The sequence below is a fragment of the Globicephala melas genome, chromosome 13, assembly GCF_963455315.2.
Source record: "Globicephala melas chromosome 13, mGloMel1.2, whole genome shotgun sequence".
NCBI lineage: Eukaryota > Metazoa > Chordata > Mammalia > Artiodactyla > Delphinidae > Globicephala > Globicephala melas.
The window spans coordinates 80,391,271-80,413,409 of NC_083326.1; the positions used below are offsets into that span (position 1 = coordinate 80,391,271).

Sequence of the window (22,139 nt, forward strand, 5' to 3'; positions counted from 1 at the left end):
ATAATGTATCATCATACATTAAGCATGTTCAAATGAAGAGAGCTGAAAAGAAATGATTGCAGAAAAGTGAATTGCTGGAAATACTGGATCATCTGATGTGTGCTGCTGTTACTGAGTGATCACAAATCACTCTTCCCATTTCTGTTTTGCATGGCTACATCACTTTTTCATCTCCAAATCCTCAGACTTGATTACTCATTGCTATGATGAAAATTAAAGGGCCGTGTGGCTCATTGAAGGGTCACTGAAAATCAGAAAGCAAGTATAGAATCCACAGGACTGGATTCCCAAGTTTGAAAGTCTTTCTCCATATGGTTTCTCACTTGATACTTCTTTCATTTCTGAAATAGTGGTTGAAGTGGCCACAGCTATTTTTGAAGTATTTAAGCAATACTTTTCTATATCTGAACTCTTTCAGAACAATGTTCTTTACTGTCTTCAATGACAACTCCCCAATGACACTTGTTGGTTTTGTTTAAACGGCTACCTGAAAATCATTTGGGGTGGGGGAAGCATTCAAAGATTCAACTTCTATTGGATACAATGTTAGTTCCTGACTTCAGCATTTGTCTTTAAAGAATTCTGAATGCACACAGAAATCATAGGAAATGCACTTTTTGGGGGGTTGTGTGTATTAGTTATCTATCTATCTATTTATTTATTTATTTATGGCTGTGTTGGGTCTTCGTTTCTGTGCGAGGGCTTTCTCTAGTTGCGGCGAGCGGGGGCCACTCTTCATCGCAGTGCGCGGGCCTCTCACTGTCGCGGCCTCTCTTGCTGCGGAGCACAGGCCCCAGATGCGCAGGCTCAGTACTTGTGGCTCACGGGCCCAGTTACTCCGCGGCATGTGGGATCTTCCCAGACCAGGGCTCGAACCCGTGTCTCCTGCACTGGCAGGCAGATTCTCAACCCCTGCACCACCGGGGAAGCCCATGTTATCTATTGCTGCATAACAAATTATTGCAAAACGTAATGACTTAAACAACAAGAATTAGGAGTCTGGTACAGTTTAGCTGAGTGTCTCAGGCACGGGGTTTCTAAGAAAGCCTAATAAGGTACATTGACCAGGGCTAGAGTCATATCAAGGCTTGATTAGAGGATGATCCTCTTCCAAGCTCACTCACATGGCTTGTTGCTGTCCATCAGGTTCTCACTGTGGTTGGAGACATCAGTTCCTTGCCATGCAGGCCTCTCCATAGGGCAGCTCACAACATGGCAGCTAGCCTTCTTCAAAGCAAGTGAGAATGTGCAATCCAATACAAAAGGCACAGTTTTTGTAACCTAATTCTGGAGTGAAAACCCATAATTTTTTCCAACTTTTTGTTAGAAGGAAGCCACTAGGTCTTGCTCATATTCAAGTGGAGGGGATTTCACAGGGTCTGAACACCAGGAGAACAGGATCATAGGGGGTCACTTTAATGGCTGCCTTCCACGCTATTTTGTCTTTTTTTTGGAGGGGGCTGGATTAGTTCCCCGACCAGGGATCAAACCCAGGCCGCCAGAAGTGGAAGGTCTGAGTCCTAACCACTGGACTGCCAGGGAATTCCCACACACCATTCTGTCTTACGGTGCATTATCCCGGCATTTTCATCTAAAGCTAAAGCCCTCTGACATCACAGTTGTTGTTAACCATGTCTTCAGAGATCCAGAATTCAGATGAAGGGTTTGCAATAAGTGATATTACTTCATTTTGGGTGGTGATCCTCCTTCCACAAAGAAAAAAGGTGGCTGTATAGAATAGAATCAACAGTAGAGGCTCCCTTGGTTTCTATTTTAATATAAAAACAGAAATCAAAAAAAATTTTTTTTTTTTTTTTGGCCACACCGCATAGCTTGTGGGATCTCAGTTCCCTGACCAGGGATTGCACCCGGGCATGGCAGTGAAAGCCCAGAATCCTAACCACTAGGCCACCAGGGAACTCCTGAGAAATCAAATTTTAATGATAAACTCTCAAACATTCCAGGTGTGGATGTATTATGAAATGGCACAGTCACTTTGGAAAAGAGTTTGACAGTATCTTTAAAAAGTTAAATTTAAATTTACCATATCACCCAACATTCCATTACTAGGCATCTGCCCAAAAGAAATAAAAATATATGTCTACATGAAGACATATGTTTACAAATGTTCATAGCAGCATTATTCATAATAGCCCAAAACTTGAAACAATCAAAATGTCCACCAACTGGTGAGTAGATACACAAAATGTGGTATAGTCATCCCTCAGTATCCTCAGGGGATTGGTTCCAGGAACCCCATGGATACCAAAATCCGAGTATGCTCAAGTTCTCTGTATAAAATGGTGTAGTATTTGCACATAAAATATATACATTCTCCCGTATACTTTAAATCACCTCTAGATTACTTATAATAACTAATACAACGTAAATGCTATATAAATAGTTGCCAGAGCTTAGCCAATTCAAGTTTTGCTTTTTGGAACTTTTGGGAATTAAAATTTTTTGGGGGGAAACTCCCCGGCGGTCTAGTGGTTAGGACTCAGCACTTCCACTGCCAGGCGCCTGGGTTCGATCCCTGGCGGGAGAACTAAGATCCAACAAGCCGCACAGTGTGGCCAAAACAAACAAAACAAAAGACAAAAACAAACCAAAAAAACCTGTAAGAAAAAAATTTTTTTTCGGGCTTCCCTGGTGGCACAGTGGTTAAGAATCCTCCTGCCAATGCAGGGAACACAGGGTCGAGCCCTGGTCCGGGAAGATCCCACATGCCGCGGAACAACTAAGCCCGTGCGCCACAACTACTGAGCCTGCGCACCTAGAGCCTGTGCTCTGCAACAAGAGAAGCCACCGCAATGAGAAATCTGCGCATCGCAACAAAGAGTAGCCCCCTCTCACCGCAACTAGAGAAAGCCCGCGCGCAGCAGCGAAGACCCAACGCAGCCAAAAATAAAATAAATAAAATTTTTAAAAAAATTTCTGTTTCGATCCATGGTTGGTTGAATCCAAGTATATCCATACAATGGAATACTATTCAGTGATAATAAGGAATGAAACCCTGATACATGCTATGACATGGATAAACCTCAAAAACATGTCAAGTGAAAGAAGGCAAAGAACACATTGTAAAATCCCATTTATATGAAAGGTACACAGCAGATAAATCCACTGAGACAGGTAGATTAGTGGCTGCTGGGACTGAGGATGTTCTGGGAGTAACTGCAAATGGGTAAAAATGATTCTTTTGGGGGTGATGGAGATGTTCAGAAATTAGTTGTGATGGTTGCACAACTGTGCAAATTTACGGAGAATCACTGAATTGTACACAAAATGGGTGAATTTCATAGTATGTAAGATATATTTCAATAAAGCTGTTAAAATATAGTTTCAATAATAATAGGTGAAAACTTCAGCTTTCTCAGCATAAATGAAATCAAGTTCAGCTATGTCAGCTTCAGGTCTTCTTATTCCACTTTCTTTTTTCCTTCTATCTGTGGAATTTGGTCCTAGCATTGAATTTTGGGACCTTGGTCCCAGATATGGCTAACTGTCAAATCATTAAACGAGAGAAAGTTGATTGTATTTCTATTATGGTCCTTCTATTTTTTTTTTTTCCTCATCCAGTTTTTTAGTCTCAGTTTCCTTTGGGTTAATTTTTCAAGGAGTTTGCAACTGTTGGCTTAAAAGAATGCTCTTTCCCTCCTCAACCTCCTTTCTACCTCAGATGGAAGATAAAGTTGATATCCCACTTTTCAACTGTTTGCAGAATATGATAATCATTTTTGCCCAACTATCTAGGAGATTTTCAATTTGGCTACTGGAGGCTCATGGCTTAATCATTTCCTAAGTTTCTCTATGTCTTTACCTTTATTTGATAGTTCTGGGAGACTGAGGTACATGTTGGTGTTTCCTCCCTATCATTTCCTGAAGTAATTTCACTTTTTAAAAAACTAGATTCTTCACCAAGGGAAACAAAAGTTACCTAATCGCTTCCAATTTAATTGCAACACAGTAAAAAAAGAAAAAGAAAGAAAGAAAAGAAACACGGATTACTGTGCTGGCTACCAAGCTAAGTTAAAGTAAAACTTCTAAAGGGGCCAAGGTCTAAAGTTCGCACATTCTTGTGAGATCTGTCTCCACCGAAGGAAACCCCATTACCAATAGCTCTACCAATCATGTACTTCTTCTTGAGTCTCATGAAGGAGGAAAAAGAAGTTCAAAGTGAAGGAACATGGGTTCAAATGAAGGTCAGATACCCAAAAGAGTTTTCTGGTCAGTGGTGCCGGGGTTGGAAAAGCGGGGAAAACGTAATCAGATGTGGGTGGCCCCGGGAGGTTGTTCGATTCCTACCCTGTTGGTCTTGGCAAGGGAAGACAGGACGGACTGTCTTTGACACCCGGCTGACACAGTGAGAGCCTACTGTGTGCCAGGTGCCGGGGATACAAAGAAAACTATGGGAGGCTTGTGTTCCAGGTGCTTTATATATAGCAAGACAGTCTCCGCCCTGAAGACACTTGCAGTCCATTTTCGAAGTTGCATCAGGTGGGGCAAACACGGATTCTCCTAGCTGCCTGAGAACGGTGAACGCTGCGCGGGTGAGGGGCGCCCAGAACCACTGCGTTTGGGTTCGCTACACTAGGCTGGCCCTGCAGGCGAACATAGACACTCCCTCTCCGAAGGGCAGACCCGCCTCGAAGAGGGCGGATCCGGGCAGGGCCGGCCGGCGCCGGGCCCTCACCCGACCCCAGCGAACGCGGCCCTGCGCGGCACCCGCTCCTCACGTGTCCCTCCCTGCCCCGGTGCCGCCTCACGTTCTGCTTCCGCCCGACCCTTCCGACTTCCGGTAAAGAGTCCCCATTCCGCACCTCCGCGCCCACCCAGCGTCGCCACGCGGCACCTCTGTGTGCCCGACCCCCGATGCACTCGGCGGCCGCAGCTCCTCGGGGCCCCGCGGCGGCCATCGAGCCTCGTCGCTTCGCCGCGGCCAGGTGGCCCGGGCGGCGCTCGCTCCCGCGGCCGGCGCGGCGGGGCGGCGGTAGCGGCGGGGCTCCGACACCGTATCCCTCCGCCGCCCCTCCCCCGCCCGGCCCCGGCCCCCCTCCCTCCGGGCAACGCTCGCCTCCCTCCGCCTCAGACTGTTTTGGTAGCAACGGCAACGGCGGTGGCGCGCCCCGGCCCGGCTCCCGGCGGCTCCTCGGTTTCGGCGGGCCTCCCCGCCCCTTCGTCGTCCTCCTTCTCCCCCTCGCCGGCCCGGGTGCCCCCCCCGCCGCGCCGACCCGCGCCTCCCCGCCGCGCTCCGGCGTCTCTTCGGCGCGCCCGGCTCCCGGCTGTCCCCGCCCGGCGTGCGGGCCGGTGTATGGGCCCCTCACCATGTCGCTGAAGCCCCAGCAGCAGCAGCAGCAGCAGCAGCAGCCCGCGGCCGCCAATGCCCGCAAGCCTGGCGGCGGCGGCGGCGGCGGCCTCCTCACGTCGCCCGCCGCCGCGCCGTCGCCGTCCTCTTCCTCAGTCTCGTCGTCCTCGGCCGCGGCTTCCTCCTCCTCCTCCTCCTCGGTGGCGGCGGCGAGCGCAGGCGGCGGGCGGCCGGGCCTGGGCAGGTGGGTGTCGCGCCCTTGCCCCCTACGCTTAGGGGCCTGGACCAGCCCGGGCCTCGCGTCCCCTCCCCCGCGGCCCGCACCGCGGTCCCCGCCCCGTGACTGCCTGGGCTGGGGGGGCGGGGTGGGCTGGGGGCCTTCAGTGGGGGTGGCGCTCGCGTCTAGAGCCTGGTGCGGTAGGGTGAGGGGGCGCCGCGGAATCCCTCTGGGAATGTCAGGCGGTGTCCATCCTCCTGCAACATCCCCACCCCCTCTCTCAAACGGTCAAGATGGAAGGACTCGGCAGCCTCCCCCTCTCCATTTAAGTGTTCGGGAGGCTTTACAGGTCTCGGCGATTGTCAGCCCTCGATCACCTTTTTTAAAGCTTCTCTGCCCCCAGTGAGGGGGATGCTTGGGCAGCGCTCCCACCTCCTTTAAATATTAACGTGGAAGGGTCTTTAGGTTTAGGTTGTCTCCCGAAACTTGCCAACTCCCCCGTTTGGGAATAACGAGGGAGGGGGGTAAGGTTAGGGCAGTGTCCCCCCCCCCCGCCTGTTAAAGGGGCAGCCACAGCCTCAGCTGGAGTCATGAGGGTCTGTGCAGTCTCCTTACCCACGCCCTTCTCTGCCCAGAGAGAGATCGAAGGACCGGGTGGAGGTGGGTGGGCAGTGACCCCCGCAGCCCTTCCCATTTAAGTCTGAGGCGGCGGCGGGGGCTCCAGAGCTCCGCGGGAATCGTGGGGCTCTGTGCAGTTTCCCGCAGCGTTCCGCCCTCCCCCACGTGCGGAAGGGATGGGGGAGTGCCCGACCCCCTCCCGGCCTCCCTCCTTCCCCCGCAAGGCCTCTCTGGCGCGGGTGGCGGCCGAGCCGCATTGCTGTTCCGAGGCCGCGGAGGAGAAGGCGCCTTTGAATAGTGGTGGGCGAAGGCCGGCCCCAGGCGCGGCAGCTCAGGCCGGACCGGGGACGTAGCGGGCGTTGGCGGCAGGGGGCGGGCACGCTGTGTGTTTTTTCCCAGTACTTGCCCCGATTTATAAATTTCCAGAGGAGAGGGATGTCAGCAGGAGGCACGGTGGGGTTCCGGAAGGCAGAAATGCGGTGTTTACTTGCGTCGCCTCCCCCACTTCACTTTGACCCAGGTTTGTGGTACAGACTGGGGGCTCACGTCGCCTCAGCCGACCGGGTCTGGCTCTGGAGGCCTGGTGCGGGGTGCGTGGGGTGGGGGGTTGTCAGTTCGCATTTCGCGAACTAAGAAAATGCTTAGTGTTCAGACGGGGCAGCAAATGTCAATAGATTGCATTCCGTTGTGGCCAGTGCCCTTAACTTGGGGATTGCCGCCAGAGATCACCAAGGGCAGGCCAGTCCACGTCCCCTGTGCCCCGAGCCCATCCGTGTTGCCGGCACCACCGTGCCTCCCCTTAGGCCTAGGCGGGGTTGGCAGGCTCGGTGATGAGAGTCCTCCTTAAGTAGACCTCCTGGCTTTAGCAGGTGGTGGGATAAGGGAGTATTTTTTGATGCAGAGTTTTCTCTTTTTTTCTTCTTTTTTTTTCAGTTTTCTTTTTGAAAACAGGTTTTTAGCAATCCATTTCCAAAGAATTATCATTTATGGCAGGATAACTTATCCATCAAGATGATTCAGAGCTGATTTTTTAAAAAATAAATTTAAAAATTTTATTTTTGCAGCGCGCAGGCGCGGGCTTTCTCTAGTTGCGGTGAGCGGGAGCTACTCTTCCTTGCGGTGCCGGGCTTCCCATTGCGGTGGCTTGTTGAGGGGCACGGGCTCTAGGCGCACGGGCTTCAGTAGTTGTGGCACGCGCGCGGGCTCTAGAGCGCAGGCTCAGTAGTTGTGGTGCACGGGCTTAGTTGCTCCGCGGCATGTGGCATCTTAGTTCCCCGACCAGGGCTCGAACCCGTGTCCCCTGCATTGGTAGGGAGATTATTCTTAACCTCTGGGCCACCAGGAAGGCCCCAGAGCTGGTTTTTTAAGGAGTTCTGCCTTCAGTGTGCGACAGTCAGGAACACTGGTTTTCTTGACTTCTACGCTACCCACCCACCCCCGCCCCCCACTCCCAGTTTCGCCTTTGAAGCATCTACAGTTGCTACCTATCAAAACTAGTTAAATGAAGTGCTTATTTTCCCAGCTCTGTCCACATACAATTCTGTAACTTCAGTTCCCGTTTTCCAGTGGCATCCATAGTAACAAAAAAATTTGGAAAAAATTTAAGTATAATTTTTATAAAGAAGGATGCACTGTTTTTTCCTTTTTGGGATCAGATAGAAATCTGGCAGATATATTCAACTTGTTTAAATAATTAAAAATGAAAACTAAGGTTTTTAGATTGCATCAGTTTTCCTTAGGCTTAAAAATTAGAGAATTTGTTCCAGAGTGGCTTGAGTGATCAAAAATATTTGGAATGTTTTAATACCACAGATCTTTTTTGTTCCTTGAGACTTCACAAACATTTAAGATTAATTTAGATTCTTGCTTGCCTTAAGTTCTTTTGAGTCATAAATTGTATGTAGCCCTTATTCTTTTTGATGAATATGTGAAGTTTCGTTTAATGTATTGGATTCATATAGTGTGAAATTTTGTTATTGTACATGTTCTTTAGTTAATGTACTTGTGGAATTCCTTTCCATTTTGAATCACTGTTACTGGGTTCTTTATAAACCAATTACAGTTTCTAGAGTTTCTTCACGTATGCTTGTGTGTATCAGCAGTTCAAATGTGTTTCTGGGACCAAAGGTGAATTAAAAAAATGCAGCGTTGGGTTTGCCATGTTTATAGACAGCAAAATATTCTTGAAAGTCTAGAAACTCACATGTCTGCTTTAAATAATACAGCATTTCATATTCGAATTTTTTTGTTGTCAACAGTGGATTTTCATGGCTTTCAAAAATTTATTGTCTTTAATTGTCATATGCTTTAGAAGGTGGCTGTTTTCTCTTAGATTAATGTAAACACAGTGTTAAAGTGTGAACGTAATTTTACCTTAATCCAATTCTTATTTTTGCTGCTTTGATTTTTATGTGGTTTTAGTGATTGTGTATGTTATTTTGTGTTCAGCTTTTTTCTTCTTAGCACTGCATTATAAATTTTCTTTTTAAAGTTTCTGCTTAACCATTCTATTGTGGGGATTTGGGTTTCCACATTTTTGCTATTATAGATGGTTGTGCAGTAAACATCTTTATACTAAGAGCTTTTTGCTTCAGTCTAATTATTTCCTTAGAGAAGTTCCCAGGAGTGGTTTTACTAGGCCAGAGGTCTTCAAGTTTTTTATGGCTCTTGCTAGCTGTGCCATAATACTCTTCAGAAGACTTGTGTTAGTTTCCAGTGCTGAAAAGGTGGCTCTTTTATAGAACGGTTTTTTGTAGTTTGTCAAACACTTTGGGGGATTTTGAAGGGGAAAGTTGCATTTACTGTCGAGTGCATACATAATTAAGTGCTTTTATTAGTTACCTGTTTATCTTTCACTTTGGTTTCTCTGAGGATTTAATTAATGAATGTGAAGGTGGTTTGAAAATTGTAACTTAATATTAATGAGGATACATGGTATATCTATTGTGCTGATACTTCTGCTACGTAGAGGAATGACAGTCCTGAGGAACTTATTCTAAAACTTTGTGTTTTTTGGTTAACCTTCCTCGTTCATCTAAAAGTATTTTTTATTAGCTGCTAGTATAAGATCAAATTATTTTTTAGTACCTTTTTTTGTAATTTCATAGCACTATTGGGAATTATCACTGGTTAAGCCGTATCTCTTTCTTTTCCATGTTCCCTTCCCTGTTAAAATATATATATATGTGTTGCATGTGTATGTATTCATAGATAGATAGATGTAGATACAGGTTTATAATCCTATTACTGTATTCCAGACCCTAAAATAATACAGTATTAGAATTTCTTTGGATACAGGATTAAGTGTGAATGAAAACTTTCTTAGTAATTTTCAGCTTAGTACTTTCACTGCTTCTTTCTCTTAAGGCATTGCAACTTAGAAATTATGCTGCAGTTCATTGTAATTGTTCATCATGCTTCCATTTAAATATTGGTGAGATTTTTGTCTCTTTAAGTTTCTAATAGAAGAGCCTAAAAAAACTACATTCATTCAATACATAAATTTATTGAAAATCTGTGTACAATGGAGAGGTAGGTGCTTGGGATATATTAATGAATAAAAGGAAAGATAGCTGCCCTCCAGTTGTTTACATTCCGGTGTGAGGAACCAGACAATAAATGAGACATTAAATTAGCAAACTGTATATATTAGTTAAGAGCCATAGGATTAGAGGAGAGCAGATTAAAGATATGATATGGGAGTGTGGGGGAAGGGAGTGGGTTGCAGTTTTAAATGGGTTAGCCTCTTGAAGAGAGAACATTTGAGCAAAGTTTTGAACGTGAGGTAGTTAGCCATTTGCTTTTAACCTAAATTAATTAATCATATGGCCCCAGTTGTAATTTATAAGGTTTGAACTGCATCATCCCTTGCTAATTCATTCTTTTATGTGGATTAATTAACAAATTAATCCACAGGTAAACTGTAGATGGTTGTTAAAAGAGGTACCTTTTTGTGTTTCTATTGAGCTTTTTAATTTTACCTAATCAGTTTAATTTTCATCCCAAGTACCTAAAGAAAATATACTTTAAAAAAATTTTATTGGAATATAGTTGATTTACAATGTTGTGTTAGTTTCAGGTGTACAGCAAAAATACGCTGTTTAAGATTGGGCAAAAACCTACAACAAATAGCTTATCTTTGACAAAGGTAAAAGTAAGCCTATAGTTGCTTAAAGATTTTGCATTTTGAAAAGTCAACGCGTTGCATGGTATCAGTCATGGTGTTTCTTTTTTGGTTAAATGTAAACTTGCATTTTCTGTGTTTCTATACTTTTACACAGGGAATGTTAACTATAGCTATTTAATAGCCATATGTTTCAGCTTTAAGGAGTTTTTCTGTCTAAATAGATACAGCTGTGTTAGTACTTATTTTCACCATTGCAAAGTGTTTACCTTGAAAAGGATTTTAAGTTTTTGTAAGATTTTTTCCCTAGAATTGTAATTTTCTATTTTGGCTAGATAATAATAGTATTTTGATATCATTTTAAAGAGTTAAGCCTAAACAAAATTCTCTCTTTGTAGCTATTTCAAATGATTGTGACTTCAGTGGAGATACAGTTTACTAACAGGCCTACCTGCTACTGTATTTTTTTAATTGAAAGTACTTGCCTTTTTTTTTTTTTTAGCCTATCTGGGTCATCTGTGAGTGTTAACCATACCAAGATTTAAGAGGTCCATATATTTTAGCAAGAGTGTCATTAAAATAAAAGTAGATTGCTCTTTCCTCTTGAGGTCTTTTTACCTCCTTAGATGTTAGATTTCAAAAATAAGGATGTGTTGGGACTTCCCTGGCAGTCCAGTGGTCAAGACTATGCTTCCAGCGCAGGGGGCACGTGTTCTATCCCTGGTTGGGGCACTAGGATCCCGCATGCTGCGGGTGGCCAAAAGGGAAAAAAAGCGGGGGGGGGGGCTTCCCTGGTGGTGCAGTGGTTGAGAATCTGCCTGCTAATGCAGGGGACACGGGTTCGAGCCCTGGTCTGGGAGGCTCCCACATACCGCGGAGCAACTAGGCCCGTGAGCCACAACTACTGAGCCTGCGCGTCTGGAGCCTGTGCTCCGCAACAAGAGAAGCCGTGATAGTGAGAGGCCCGCACACCGCAATGAAGAGTGGCCCCGCTTGTCACAACTAGAGAAAGCCCTCGCACAGAAACGAAGACCCAACACAGCAAAAATAAATTAATTAATTAATAAAACAAAGGACTAGTCTTTAAAAAAAAAAGCGGGGGGGGGGAGAGTGTTCGTCAGAAAATTTACTCATCAGTGAATATGAAGCTGGTATCAAGCTTTTGAAAGATTGTAGCACGTAAATCTAGAATTTGTAATGTAGACACTTTTGATCCCATAACTTTACTAACATTACTCATGATTAGAAACAGGTTGACCTATATCTTAGGCAGATTTTTTTTTTTTTTAGAAGATGTTGGGGGTAGGAGTTTAATTAATTAATTTATTTTTGCTGTGTTGGGTCTTCGTTTCTGTGCGAGGGCTTTCTCTAGTTGTGGCAAGCGGGGGACACTCTTCATCGCGGTGCGCGGGCCTCTCACTATCGCGGCCTCTCTTGTTGCGGAGCACAGGCTCCAGACGTGCAGGCTCAGCAATTGTGGCTCACGGGCCTAGTTGCTCTGCGGCATGTGGGTTCTTCCCAGACCAGGGCTCGAACCTGTGTCCCCTGCATTAGCAGGCAGATTCTCAACCACTGCGCCACCAGGGAAGCCCCTGACCTATATCTTAATGTGTTTTTTTATATCTTTAAACTATACTTTTCTACTCAAAACGAATTTCTTTTATATGTGTGTGTGTGTGTATGAAATTTAACACTTTGGGGCATACAGACATGTACAGAATGTGGCCCACACTGCTTATCTTATAATAGAGATAAGAGCTGTACTTAAACCAGTGTCCAAAACAGATTCTTTCTTCAGATTAATAAATTGAGAAAGTCTTTGTATAAGTATTACCTTATTTGTATTTGAAAGTTCTGTCTTTTATAATTTGAAAAACAGTATGCTTTAAATATTTAATGTAGAAGAGTGCACAGAATTTAAAAAAAAAAGCCCAAACTCCTTTAAAATTAAAATCTCCCACAGTCTTTCCTTTGAGGTAACCACTGTTAGAAATTTGGTGAACAATTTTTCAGACTCCGAAAATGAGATCATATGGTGCCTACTGTTTTGGATTCAAGAGTATATATTTTCTTTTTAAAGATTTATTTTTTCCCTAAAACTGTAGAATTTTAGAGCATAACAAAATAACAAAGTCTTAAAATAGAAGGGAAAAAATTTTAAGCTTTGAGAGGTGAGGGTATTTGCTCAAAGCAACGTATTTGTAGAATTTTGTTACATCCTTCCCATTAAATGAACGCAGAGATAAACAAGATCGTACTGTGTGGGACTTCCCCGGTAGTCCAGTGGCTAAGGCCCCGAGCTCCCAATGCCTGGTGCCCAGGTTTGATCCCTGTCAGGGAACTAGGTCCCACGTGCGCATGGCAACTAAAACCCAGTGCAGCCAAATAAATAAACAAATAAATAGATCATGCTTTGTATTTTAAAGAAGACACAGCCACAGACAGTCCTTGCCCTTCAGGATAGCTTTTGTAACCTTGAGTTCAGCTGGATAAAATAGAAGGTCTAGTTCCTTTTAAAAATATATATATAATTTTGTACATATGTGGTGTGAAATCTACTTAAATGTGAAGTCCTTGGTTTTATTAGTTGTAATTGTTTAGTATTGTGGATCTGGGGGGTTTATGAAAATTTGCCACAACTATTAACCTTAGGTTTTATTTGCTAAAAATATTTGCAGTTGTATTCATGTGAAAATTTGAAATTCCCTTTAATTTAAAATAGTATTTATGTAGATTGCTTGTACTTTAAGCCTCGAAATTTAGTCATGTGGCCATACAATAACAATTTCATGCCATGATTAGTAGCTAAATGCATTTTGGGAACTGGATAAAATGGCATGCTGTAAGGGAGTCTTTGTAATTCTCACCAGTTTGTGGTATGTGGCTTGTTTTTATTAAGAGTTTCAGAACTGGGGGCTTCCCTGGTGGCGCAGTGGTTGAGAGTCCGCCTGCTGATGCAGGGGACACGGGTTCGTGCCCCAGTCTGGGAAGATCCCACATGCCGCGGAGCAGCTAGGCCCTTGAGCCATGGCCGCTGAGCCTGCGCGTCTGGAGCCTGTGCTCTGCAACGGGAGAGGCCGCAACGGTGAGAGGCCCACGTATCGCGCAAAAAAAAAAAAAAAAAAAGTTTCAGAACTTTAGAATGTTGTCCTCTTGAAAGTATTACCTTGAGAGACTTTAAGAGGTTGTCAATGTCAAATATTTTTGATTGCCACTTTATGTTCATACTGCTTTTTATAAGTCATATGTTAAAAGATACTCCTAGCAATAATTGTTGTAAATAGAGTATCTTGATTATAGTTTTTTTTAATTTATTTTTAAATTTTATTTATTTATTTTTAAAAGTTTATTTACTTATTTGGCTCTGCCGGGTCTTAGTTGTGGCACGCGGGATCTTCATTGTGGCATATGGGATCTTTAGTTGCGACGTGCATGTGGGATCTAGTTCCCTGACCAGGGATGGAACCTGGGCCCCCAGCACTGGGAGTGCAGAGTCTTAGCCACTGGACCACAAGGGAAGTCCCAGTTTTAGTTTTAAAGAAAGAAAAGGCTGGTTTTGAATCAAATCGTGCATTCTTCTTTTGGGACTCATAAACATTTCTTGTGGACCTTGTGTAGTTACCTTTTTTTCAATCCTGAAACACACTTGAAAATCAGGTAGAGAAAAAACTTAAGGTTGAAGCTTGTGCAGATTACAGAAAGGTGAGCGCTTTTGGGCCTTTTTCACTTTATATGTGATTCTGCTTAGCTTGCTTTTTTGATTTACAGATTGCCAGCAAGTAGGTAGGGGCAAACACACTGGTAGCGATGAGAAGTAATAATAGTATGATAGAAGGTTAAGAGATGGGAAAATTATAAAAAAACACACAAGAGCTCAAAAGTTTACCATCAAGGGCTATAAGTGTATAGCTCTATGCCTTAGTAGACCCCAGAGGCATTACTATTTTATGGCATAATATGTTTAATTGATGTGCTCATAATGGTGACTCGTAAGACAAGGTTAAATTGTTTTTCATATCTTTCAAAGAAGTAATTTCTCAAAGGTTAGGTGATGACCCCTTAGTAGATTGTAAAATCACTTTAGTGGGTCATGACAAGCATTTTTAGAAAAAATGAAAAAAATAGAAGATATTACAGTGCATTGCATTTTAAGGGTAAGAATTGTTTTAAGGAACTTCTGTAATGTATATATACTGTGTTGCAATTTAAACTGTAACTTTTCATTGGTGTAGTCAAAGTCACTGATTTAGAGGCACCAAGATGCAGTAAAAGGATTGAGGAAGGGTTTTGGAGTTTTTTCCTACTCTAGGGTTGCCAGATTTAGCAAATAAAAATACAGGATGCCCAGTTAAACTTGAATTTTTTTAAATTTTTTTTTTTAAGTATAGTTGATTTACAGTGTTGTGTTAGCTTCGGGTGTATGGCACAGTGATTCAGACGTATATATTCTTTTTCAGATTCTTTTCCCTTATAGGTTATTACAGAATATTGAGTATAGTTCCCTGTGCTGTACAGTTGGTCCTTTTTGGTTATCTATTTTATATATAATAGTGTATATAGTTTAAAACTCGCAAACTTGCAATTTATTCCCCCCTCTCCCCAACTTGCATTTCTGATAAACGACGACTGATTTTTTGGTATAAATAGGTCCCAAATTGCATGGAACAAAATTATTATTTATCTGAATTTCAAATTTGACTGGGTATCCTTTATCTGGTAACCCCAGTCTGGGCTAGAATTGGGATTCACCCCCTGGTGACTAAAATTTAAGCTCTGTGAGGGCAGGAACCTCATTTTGTTCACTATTGTATCCCAGTCTCCTGGAACAGTGCTTGGCACTTAGTGGTCAGATGTTTGAGTGAATGAATGGGCAAGTTACTCTCAGGCTCAGTTTCTGTACTTATTAAAAGGGGGAAATAATACCTTCTTTAAAAAGTGAGATACTAAATTTTTATTACATGTCATTCTCCATACATATTAAGCTCTGAGTATTTTATTTGTTTTGGCACGCCACGCGGCTTGCAGGATCTTAGTTCTCTGACCAGGGATCGAGCCTGGGCCCTTGGCAGTGAAAGCACGCAGTCGTAACCACTGGACCGCCAGGGAATTCCCTCAGTGTTTTAGAATTATACAGATCTGGAGTTGGAGGTGGCTCTGGTGAGTATTTACTTCTCATTCTCTTTACTGATGAGGAAACTAAGGCCACAGAGATTATTTGCCAAAGTTCTCCCATCATCATTGGCTGCATAGCTGGCTTTGGAATCTTGTTCCCTCTTCTTTGTAATATGTTTCTTAAGACTTATTTTCAAAATTTGATACTCATTTAGTAATCTAAGAAAAGATCCACCTGTCCAGAAAAAAATTTTCTAAGTGTTTCAATTAGCAAAGGGTCTACTCTGCTATTTTTTTTTAATTTATTTATTTATTATTTATTTTTGGCTGTGTTGGGTCTTCATTGCTGCACGCAGGCTTTCTCTAGTTGCGGTGAGCTGGGGACACTCCTAGTTGCAGTGCGCGGTCTTCTTACTGCAGTGGTTCTCTTGTTGTGGAGCATGGGCTCTAGGCACTCGGGCTTCAGTAGTTATGGCATGAGGGCTCAGTAGTTGCGGCATTCAGGCTCAGTAGTTGTGTCTCATGGGCTCCAGAGCACAGGCTCAGTAGCTGTGGCGCATGGGCCTAGCCGTTCTGCGGCATGTGGGATCTTCCTGGACCAGGGCTCGAACCCATGTCCCCTGCATTGGCAGGCAGGTTCCTAACCACTGCGCCACCAGGGAAGTCCCCTACTCTGCTATTTTTTGTTTTCTGTCACATTTAAGTGGAAGAGTGTCTCTTTAGTCCTTTTAACTTAGGAACTTGAATCCAAAATGAAGTTCCTCTGTTTCTACCAGGCATTCCTTTCCTCTGTGACTATCCTTTCTTAATCTTTAACCTAGCTGGCAAATAGGTTTCACTTTATCTGGTAATTATGATTGATTGTTGTGTTGTTTGAAGGATTCTGAGATTTCATGTTGTTTGGAGGATTCTGAGATTTCGTCTGGCTTTAGAGAAGAGATGTAGATAGAGAAGGGGGTGGGTTGATTCTTTATCATGGGCACCGGAGGGATTTGCTGACTGTAGCTTAGCAAACTTTCTGATTGGTCTCTTTATGCCTAGACACTTCCTATATACTCTATAGCCATAAAAATCCTCCCCTCCACCCCACCCCTGGCAAAAAAAAAAATCTCCCCCAAACATCTTTCATTGTGTACTGTTTCTATTAAGAAACTTTTAGTGGCTTTCATTACTAGCTGAATCAAATCGAGACTATTCATGAATAGTTTTAGTCAAGTCCCTCCACAGACTGTGCATACTGTATTCTCCAGAATAAATCAAATTATGTCAATCTAGTCATCTTGTCCTCTTAAGCATAGGTTTTTGAAGGCTTAGCACAGATCTTTTCTTACACAGTCCCTCACCATATTTACCCTAGGAAAATGGGATTCTTCCTGTGCCCCTGTGATTTTTGGCAAGTATCATTCCTGTGGCATTCAATGTACAGTGTGTTTTTTCCCCCATAAATTTATTATTTATTATTTATTTTGGCTGTGTTGGGTTTTTGTTGCTGCGCGCGGGCTTTCTCTAGTTGCTGTGAGCGGGGGCTATTCGTTGCAGTGCAGGGCTTCTTATTGCGATGGCTTCTCTTGTGAAGCACGGGCTCTAGGCGCGCAGGCTTCAGTAGTTGTGGTACACAGGCTCAGTAGTTGTGGCTCACGGGCTCTAGAGCGCAGGCTCAGTAGTTGTGGCGTACGGGCTTAGATGCTCCGTGGCATGTGGGATCTTCCCGGACCAGGGCTCGAACCCGTGTCCCCTGCATTAGGCAGGAGAATTCTTAACCACTGCGCCACCAGGGAAGTCCCTCCAATGTACAGTGTCTTGCATTTAAGTGCAGCAGCTCCTCCACTTACAAACTTTCTCAGGATGAACTCTGAGATTAGGAGCAGAGCTACACCACAGATCAAAAGTGGGTTCATCCCACCGACAGATGGCCTTTTTTTTGTTTTTTCCTTTTTTGGGGTGGTTTATGGTCATTTTGCAGCCAACCATTCTTGTCATTTTAAAATTCTCTATGTGTTTACTGTGTTTGAGTTTAGTTTATCATTGTTAAAGCTGTCATTTTCAAAAAGTGCAGCATCAGTGAGTACTGATAGTGCCAGTCAGAAGAAACAACTTAATTATGGTAGAAATGAGAGATTTTTAAAAATTATAAGTAGTAGGAAAATGATGGCTTGGGATGGGACGAATTATTCTGAAGGACAGAGAGCAAAAAGTACCATGCATATTTAGTCAGTAATAATCAACAAAAGATAAGAATTAGTGGATGGAATGGAAAAACTTGGAAGTTTGCAGCTAGTGGTGTTAATTTGGGAGAAGGCTAAAGTAGTTAAAATGCTATTACTGAAATTTTTGTCAAGACCTACAAACAGTGCTACGGGTTCAGAGTACTGTGAATAAAGAGTCTAAGGAATCTCCAGTGACATTGGAAAAGATTATTAAGAGGTTGTCTTTTGGGAGAAGATGCCAAATAGAATGTTCATATATTGGGTCTGTAAGCGTTCAAACTTCCTCCTGTCCATTTTGGACTTAGGATCACATGGATGTACAGAGGAAACTTTAAAAATTTCATTGTTCAGTGTGCCGTGATTTAGCTTAAATTGCTAGACAGTTACTGTGATAGATTGTATTTTAATTAGACGTATTGAAATATAATTTACAAAAAGTAAAGTTCACCGTTTTTAGTGTATAGTTCTTGAGTTTTGAAAAACGTACAGTCTTATATCACCACCACAATCAGAGTATCATCCCATAAATTTTCCTTGTGCCTCTTTTCAGTCAGTCCCCTTTCTCCAAACCTGGTAATCACCGATCTGTTTCCTAACATTATAGTTTTGTCTTTTCTAGAATGTCATATACATGATATTATACAGTATACAGCCTTTTGTGTTTGGCTTCTCTCATGTAACATAATGCTTTGAGATTCATTCATGTTACTGCATGTTAACAGTATCTTCTTTTTTTCTTGCTGAGTAGTATTCCATTGTGTGCGTGTGATCTAGTTCCCTGACCATTGTTTATCAAGTGATGCACTTTTAAGTTGTTAGCAGTTTTGGGCTATTAAGAATAATGCTGTGAATATTGATGTACAGGTTTTGTGTGGTCATAACAATTTCATTTCTCTTGATTAAATACCTAGAAATGGAATTGCTATGTTGTATGGCAAATGTTTATTTAAATTTAAAAATAATTGCGAAACTTTGCTAAAGTAACTGATTTCTAATTGCTCTAATTTCTTGGCAATACTTAGTATGCTAGTTTTTAATTTCAGCTGTTCTAGTGACTGTGCAGTGGTATTTCATTGTGGTTTGAATCTGCATTTCCTTATGTCTAATGATATTGAACATCTTTTCATGTGCTTGTTTGCCATTTGTTTATCATCTTTGGTGATGAGAAACTATCAGTATTTGGGGTCTAACTTGTTTGAAAGTAAAGGAGCTTCTGTATTTGCATTGCCTGCCTTCTAGATTTAGAACATCTTGAGGACGGGGACGAGTGCTTTGTACCACTTTGTATACTTAGTAAGTGGTAAATTTTTTATTAACTGCATGAGCACTGGTCTCATTATTAAGCAGACGAGTTTACCCTGCCAAGGAAAAGTTGTCATCTCAAATGGAACATGGCATTTATTTTATAGGCATACCATAGTTAAACTTTTTGAGTACCTCCTGTTTGCCAGGCTCTGGGGACACAGTGGTGAACAAGCCAGATGAGGTCTCTCCCTTCCTGGAGCTTACGTACTAGTAGGGGAGACAGGGCAGAAAGTTCACACCTTTGCTTCCCCTTATTACTAACGCTTAGCATGCTTCTATCTTACACAATATGGCAAATCTTTTAGATGAAGGGAGAAAACTTACTGCTTTATCAGAAGATAGGTCGTCTGACGAGAGTAGTCTAGTATGTTGCTAAGGTTCTTATTCCTTTCAGTGCTTTTGGGATAGCTACTCACTAGTCACAGAAATCAGTATGTTTGAGAAGCCTCCTGGTCTAAGCTTGTGAAAGCTGACTAGGGTCATAATTGAAAGGGAGAGGGAAAACTGTATTTGAGTGGACCCACCATGAGCTTGTTCTGCTAGGGCATATACATACATTTTACATATATATAATATATATACATTCTTTCTCATTTGATTATCACACAGTCCTGTTAGATAATCTGTTGCCCCATCCCATTTTACCCATGAGGGAGCTAAGGCCCAGACGATAAGTGACCTGTTTTAACGTTACTCAGCTAGAAGGTGGCAGAGATGGAATGACTTACTATTGTTGTATTTAGGATCTCTGAAAAGGTGTATGCAAGTGAGAACAGAAGAAAACTGGTGATGGATTTAAGGAATGTTACAATTAGTTTCTTACTTTAATTGACCAGAAACCTGAGTCACTAGCTTCCCTGGGTGAAGGAATGTAAGTCAACAGGCTCCTTAGGATGAAAAGTGGAAAAGAAAATGAGGAACTTGCATTTGTGACAGGTAAGGAATTTAGTTATTCATAGTCTGTAAATGTTATATAGGAAGTCTGCATTAGTTTTAACCCAATCTAAAAGGTTAGAGAATAAATGAGAATTCTTATTTATTATTAACACCTTTTTTCCTGTGTAAAACATGTTAGAAAAAACTAGCATTTCTGAGCCAAGTAGAAGCCATTTTTCTGAAGAAAAAAGTTTAGATATGTATGTATGATGTGAAAACAGTTTATGGAGAGCTTCCTGTTTATATAATGATGGTTACCATTTATTTTGTGCCTGTTAGGTTTCAGGAACTGTGCCAAGTGCATTACTTACATATCCTTTAATCCTTACAACAGCCCAGCCTGTCAGGTTGGTAGTGCCATATCTATTTTAAAGATGAGGGAATGGCACTTCAGAGAAATTAAGGAACTTGCCCAGGGTCAAAGGGCTAGGAAGCGATGAAGCTGAGATTCTAACCCTGTAAGACTTCAGAGCTTTTGCTTTTTAGTAACTGTGCTCCACTGCTTCTAGTTAAGCTCTATGGCAAAACAAAAGCAGATAAAAATCAATGAAGAAAACAATTCAGTCATTATTGTGAGCCATAAAATGGCTTCCACTACCCATGCCTTAATCCTGGCAGTTCTATTTATAAATGAATCTGGTTCCAAAAGCTTAAGATTTTTATTTTAAAATTTGTAAACAGTGTTATAAATGGTGGCTAGTTTTCTGCACCTATTTTATCAGATAGTTGTTACCCATAATTAATTTGAACTAAGGAGTAGCATACTATATTGTAGGTTAAGAAGGCATTTTTGGCTTGATCTAAGAATTCCAACACCACTTAACGATGTTTCTGTAGGAGAATTAGAGGGCTAGAACCCACTTCTCCACTCTCCCTTTCTTAGTCAAGTTGGAGGCTATATAGCCCTGGAGCTAGAAAAACACACTGAAGAAGACTTACGCAGCACACATTAGTCCTCCAAAGAGAAGGGATTAAATAGTTGAAGAAATGTTTCCTATATTTTGTGGCTTTAGGGAAGTTCCTGGCTATGCTGCAGTTATTTCTATGGGCCAAACAATCATGTTAGGCAATCATACATTTTATTCGTTTTTTTAAAATATTTATTTATTTTTTTATTATTTTGGCTGTGCTGGGTCTTAGTTGCGGCATGTGGGATCTAGTTCCCTGACCAGGGATCGTACCTGGTCCCCCTGCATTGGGAGTGCAGAGTCTCACCCACTGGGCCACCAGGGAAGTCCCCATTTTATTCTTAATTTTTGCAACACATTAATTGTGCCCACCTGTTTAACCTAGCCTTCCTTTTGCTATTAGATTTAAACTCTACTTTTTTGGGGTAACCCCTCTGCTCAAAAATCATCCTATTCCCAAGCCTAATGTCCTTTTCACTCTCAAGGCTTTCCATGATCTAACCCAGGGGTTGGCAAATGTCTTCTGTAAAGAGCCAAATAATAAATCTTTTAGGCCTTGCAGGCCACATGTAGTTTTTTTGCATATTCTTCTATTTAAAAAAAAACAACTCTTTAAATGTAAAAAGCATTCTTAGCTCTGAGACGTATAAAAACAGGCCACAGGACCATGGACATTTGCCAACCCCATTTTATCTTTCCGGTCATGTTTTCCATCAACTCTTCAAAACATGACCTCCATTTAAATCAACATGGTCTCCTTTTCTCATTGCCTCTGCAGGTATCAAACTCAGCCTCTACTGCCTGCCTGCCTGCTCTTCCATCAGTATTCTCCTTTTCCACATCCTCATACTTATCCTCTAAGATCTAGTTCAGATCTTCCATGAAGCTAATTCTCATTTATTTTTCTTTTTATTAACTCTTGGTAGAACTTAGCTTGTCCCATATGTTAGCTTTCTTATTTGAGAACATGTTCCATGTTTTTTCATAGTAGCTTGCTATAAACTACAAGAATAAAAAGATTCACATTTTCCCTCAAACAATTTTCTGGTGAATGTCTAAAGTTACTATTTCTTTTCACAAGACAGTGTTCCTTCTATGTGGCATCCTATACTCCTCCCCCAAATCTGAATTTTAGAATTGGAAGCTAGCATTTGAGATCATCATGACTCATCCTCTTTATTTTGGACAGGAGCAGGACATTTAAAAATGTCCAGAGTCTCACACAATTTATTTAGCACCCTAGGCCTTTTCTTACTTAGTGGCCTACAGCAGGTTATTTCACTTGTGCTTGAGTTTCTTCCTCTGTGAAATGGGGGTGATGAGGATTAAATGAATTATATGTGTAGATTGCTTAAATCGATGTTTGGCATGTGGTAAGTGCTCAGTAACTTTCAGCTGTTACTGT

At 42.3% G+C, this 22,139-nt stretch overlaps 2 protein-coding genes across 28 annotated transcripts in view; one reads left to right on the plus strand and one right to left on the minus strand.

Annotated features, from left to right (window-relative positions):
• Positions 1–5,569, minus strand: part of ACAD10 (acyl-CoA dehydrogenase family member 10) — a 123,367-nt gene extending 117,798 nt beyond the window's left edge. Inside the window, exon 1 of the mRNA XM_060311245.2 lies at positions 5,328–5,569. The gene's annotated coding sequence lies outside the window, so the exon portion shown is untranslated. The remainder of the gene's footprint in view (positions 1–5,327) is intronic.
• ATXN2 (ataxin 2) overlaps positions 5,073–22,139 on the plus strand; it is a 127,508-nt gene continuing 110,441 nt past the window's right edge. For 18 of the 27 annotated variants that reach the window (XR_011376680.1, XR_011376679.1, XR_009566552.2 and 15 more), the window contains exon 1: positions 5,223–5,552. Coding sequence is in view for 13 of the 27 variants with exons in the window: in XM_060311239.2 (XP_060167222.1) it covers positions 5,329–5,552 (224 nt within the window). In the remaining 14 variants the exon portion in view is untranslated. Of the gene's footprint in view, positions 5,553–6,512; positions 6,664–15,402; positions 15,424–22,139 lie in introns of those variants that run through there. The other 9 variants (XM_060311241.2, XM_030860333.3, XM_030860342.3 and 6 more) reach the window with 6 other exon arrangements.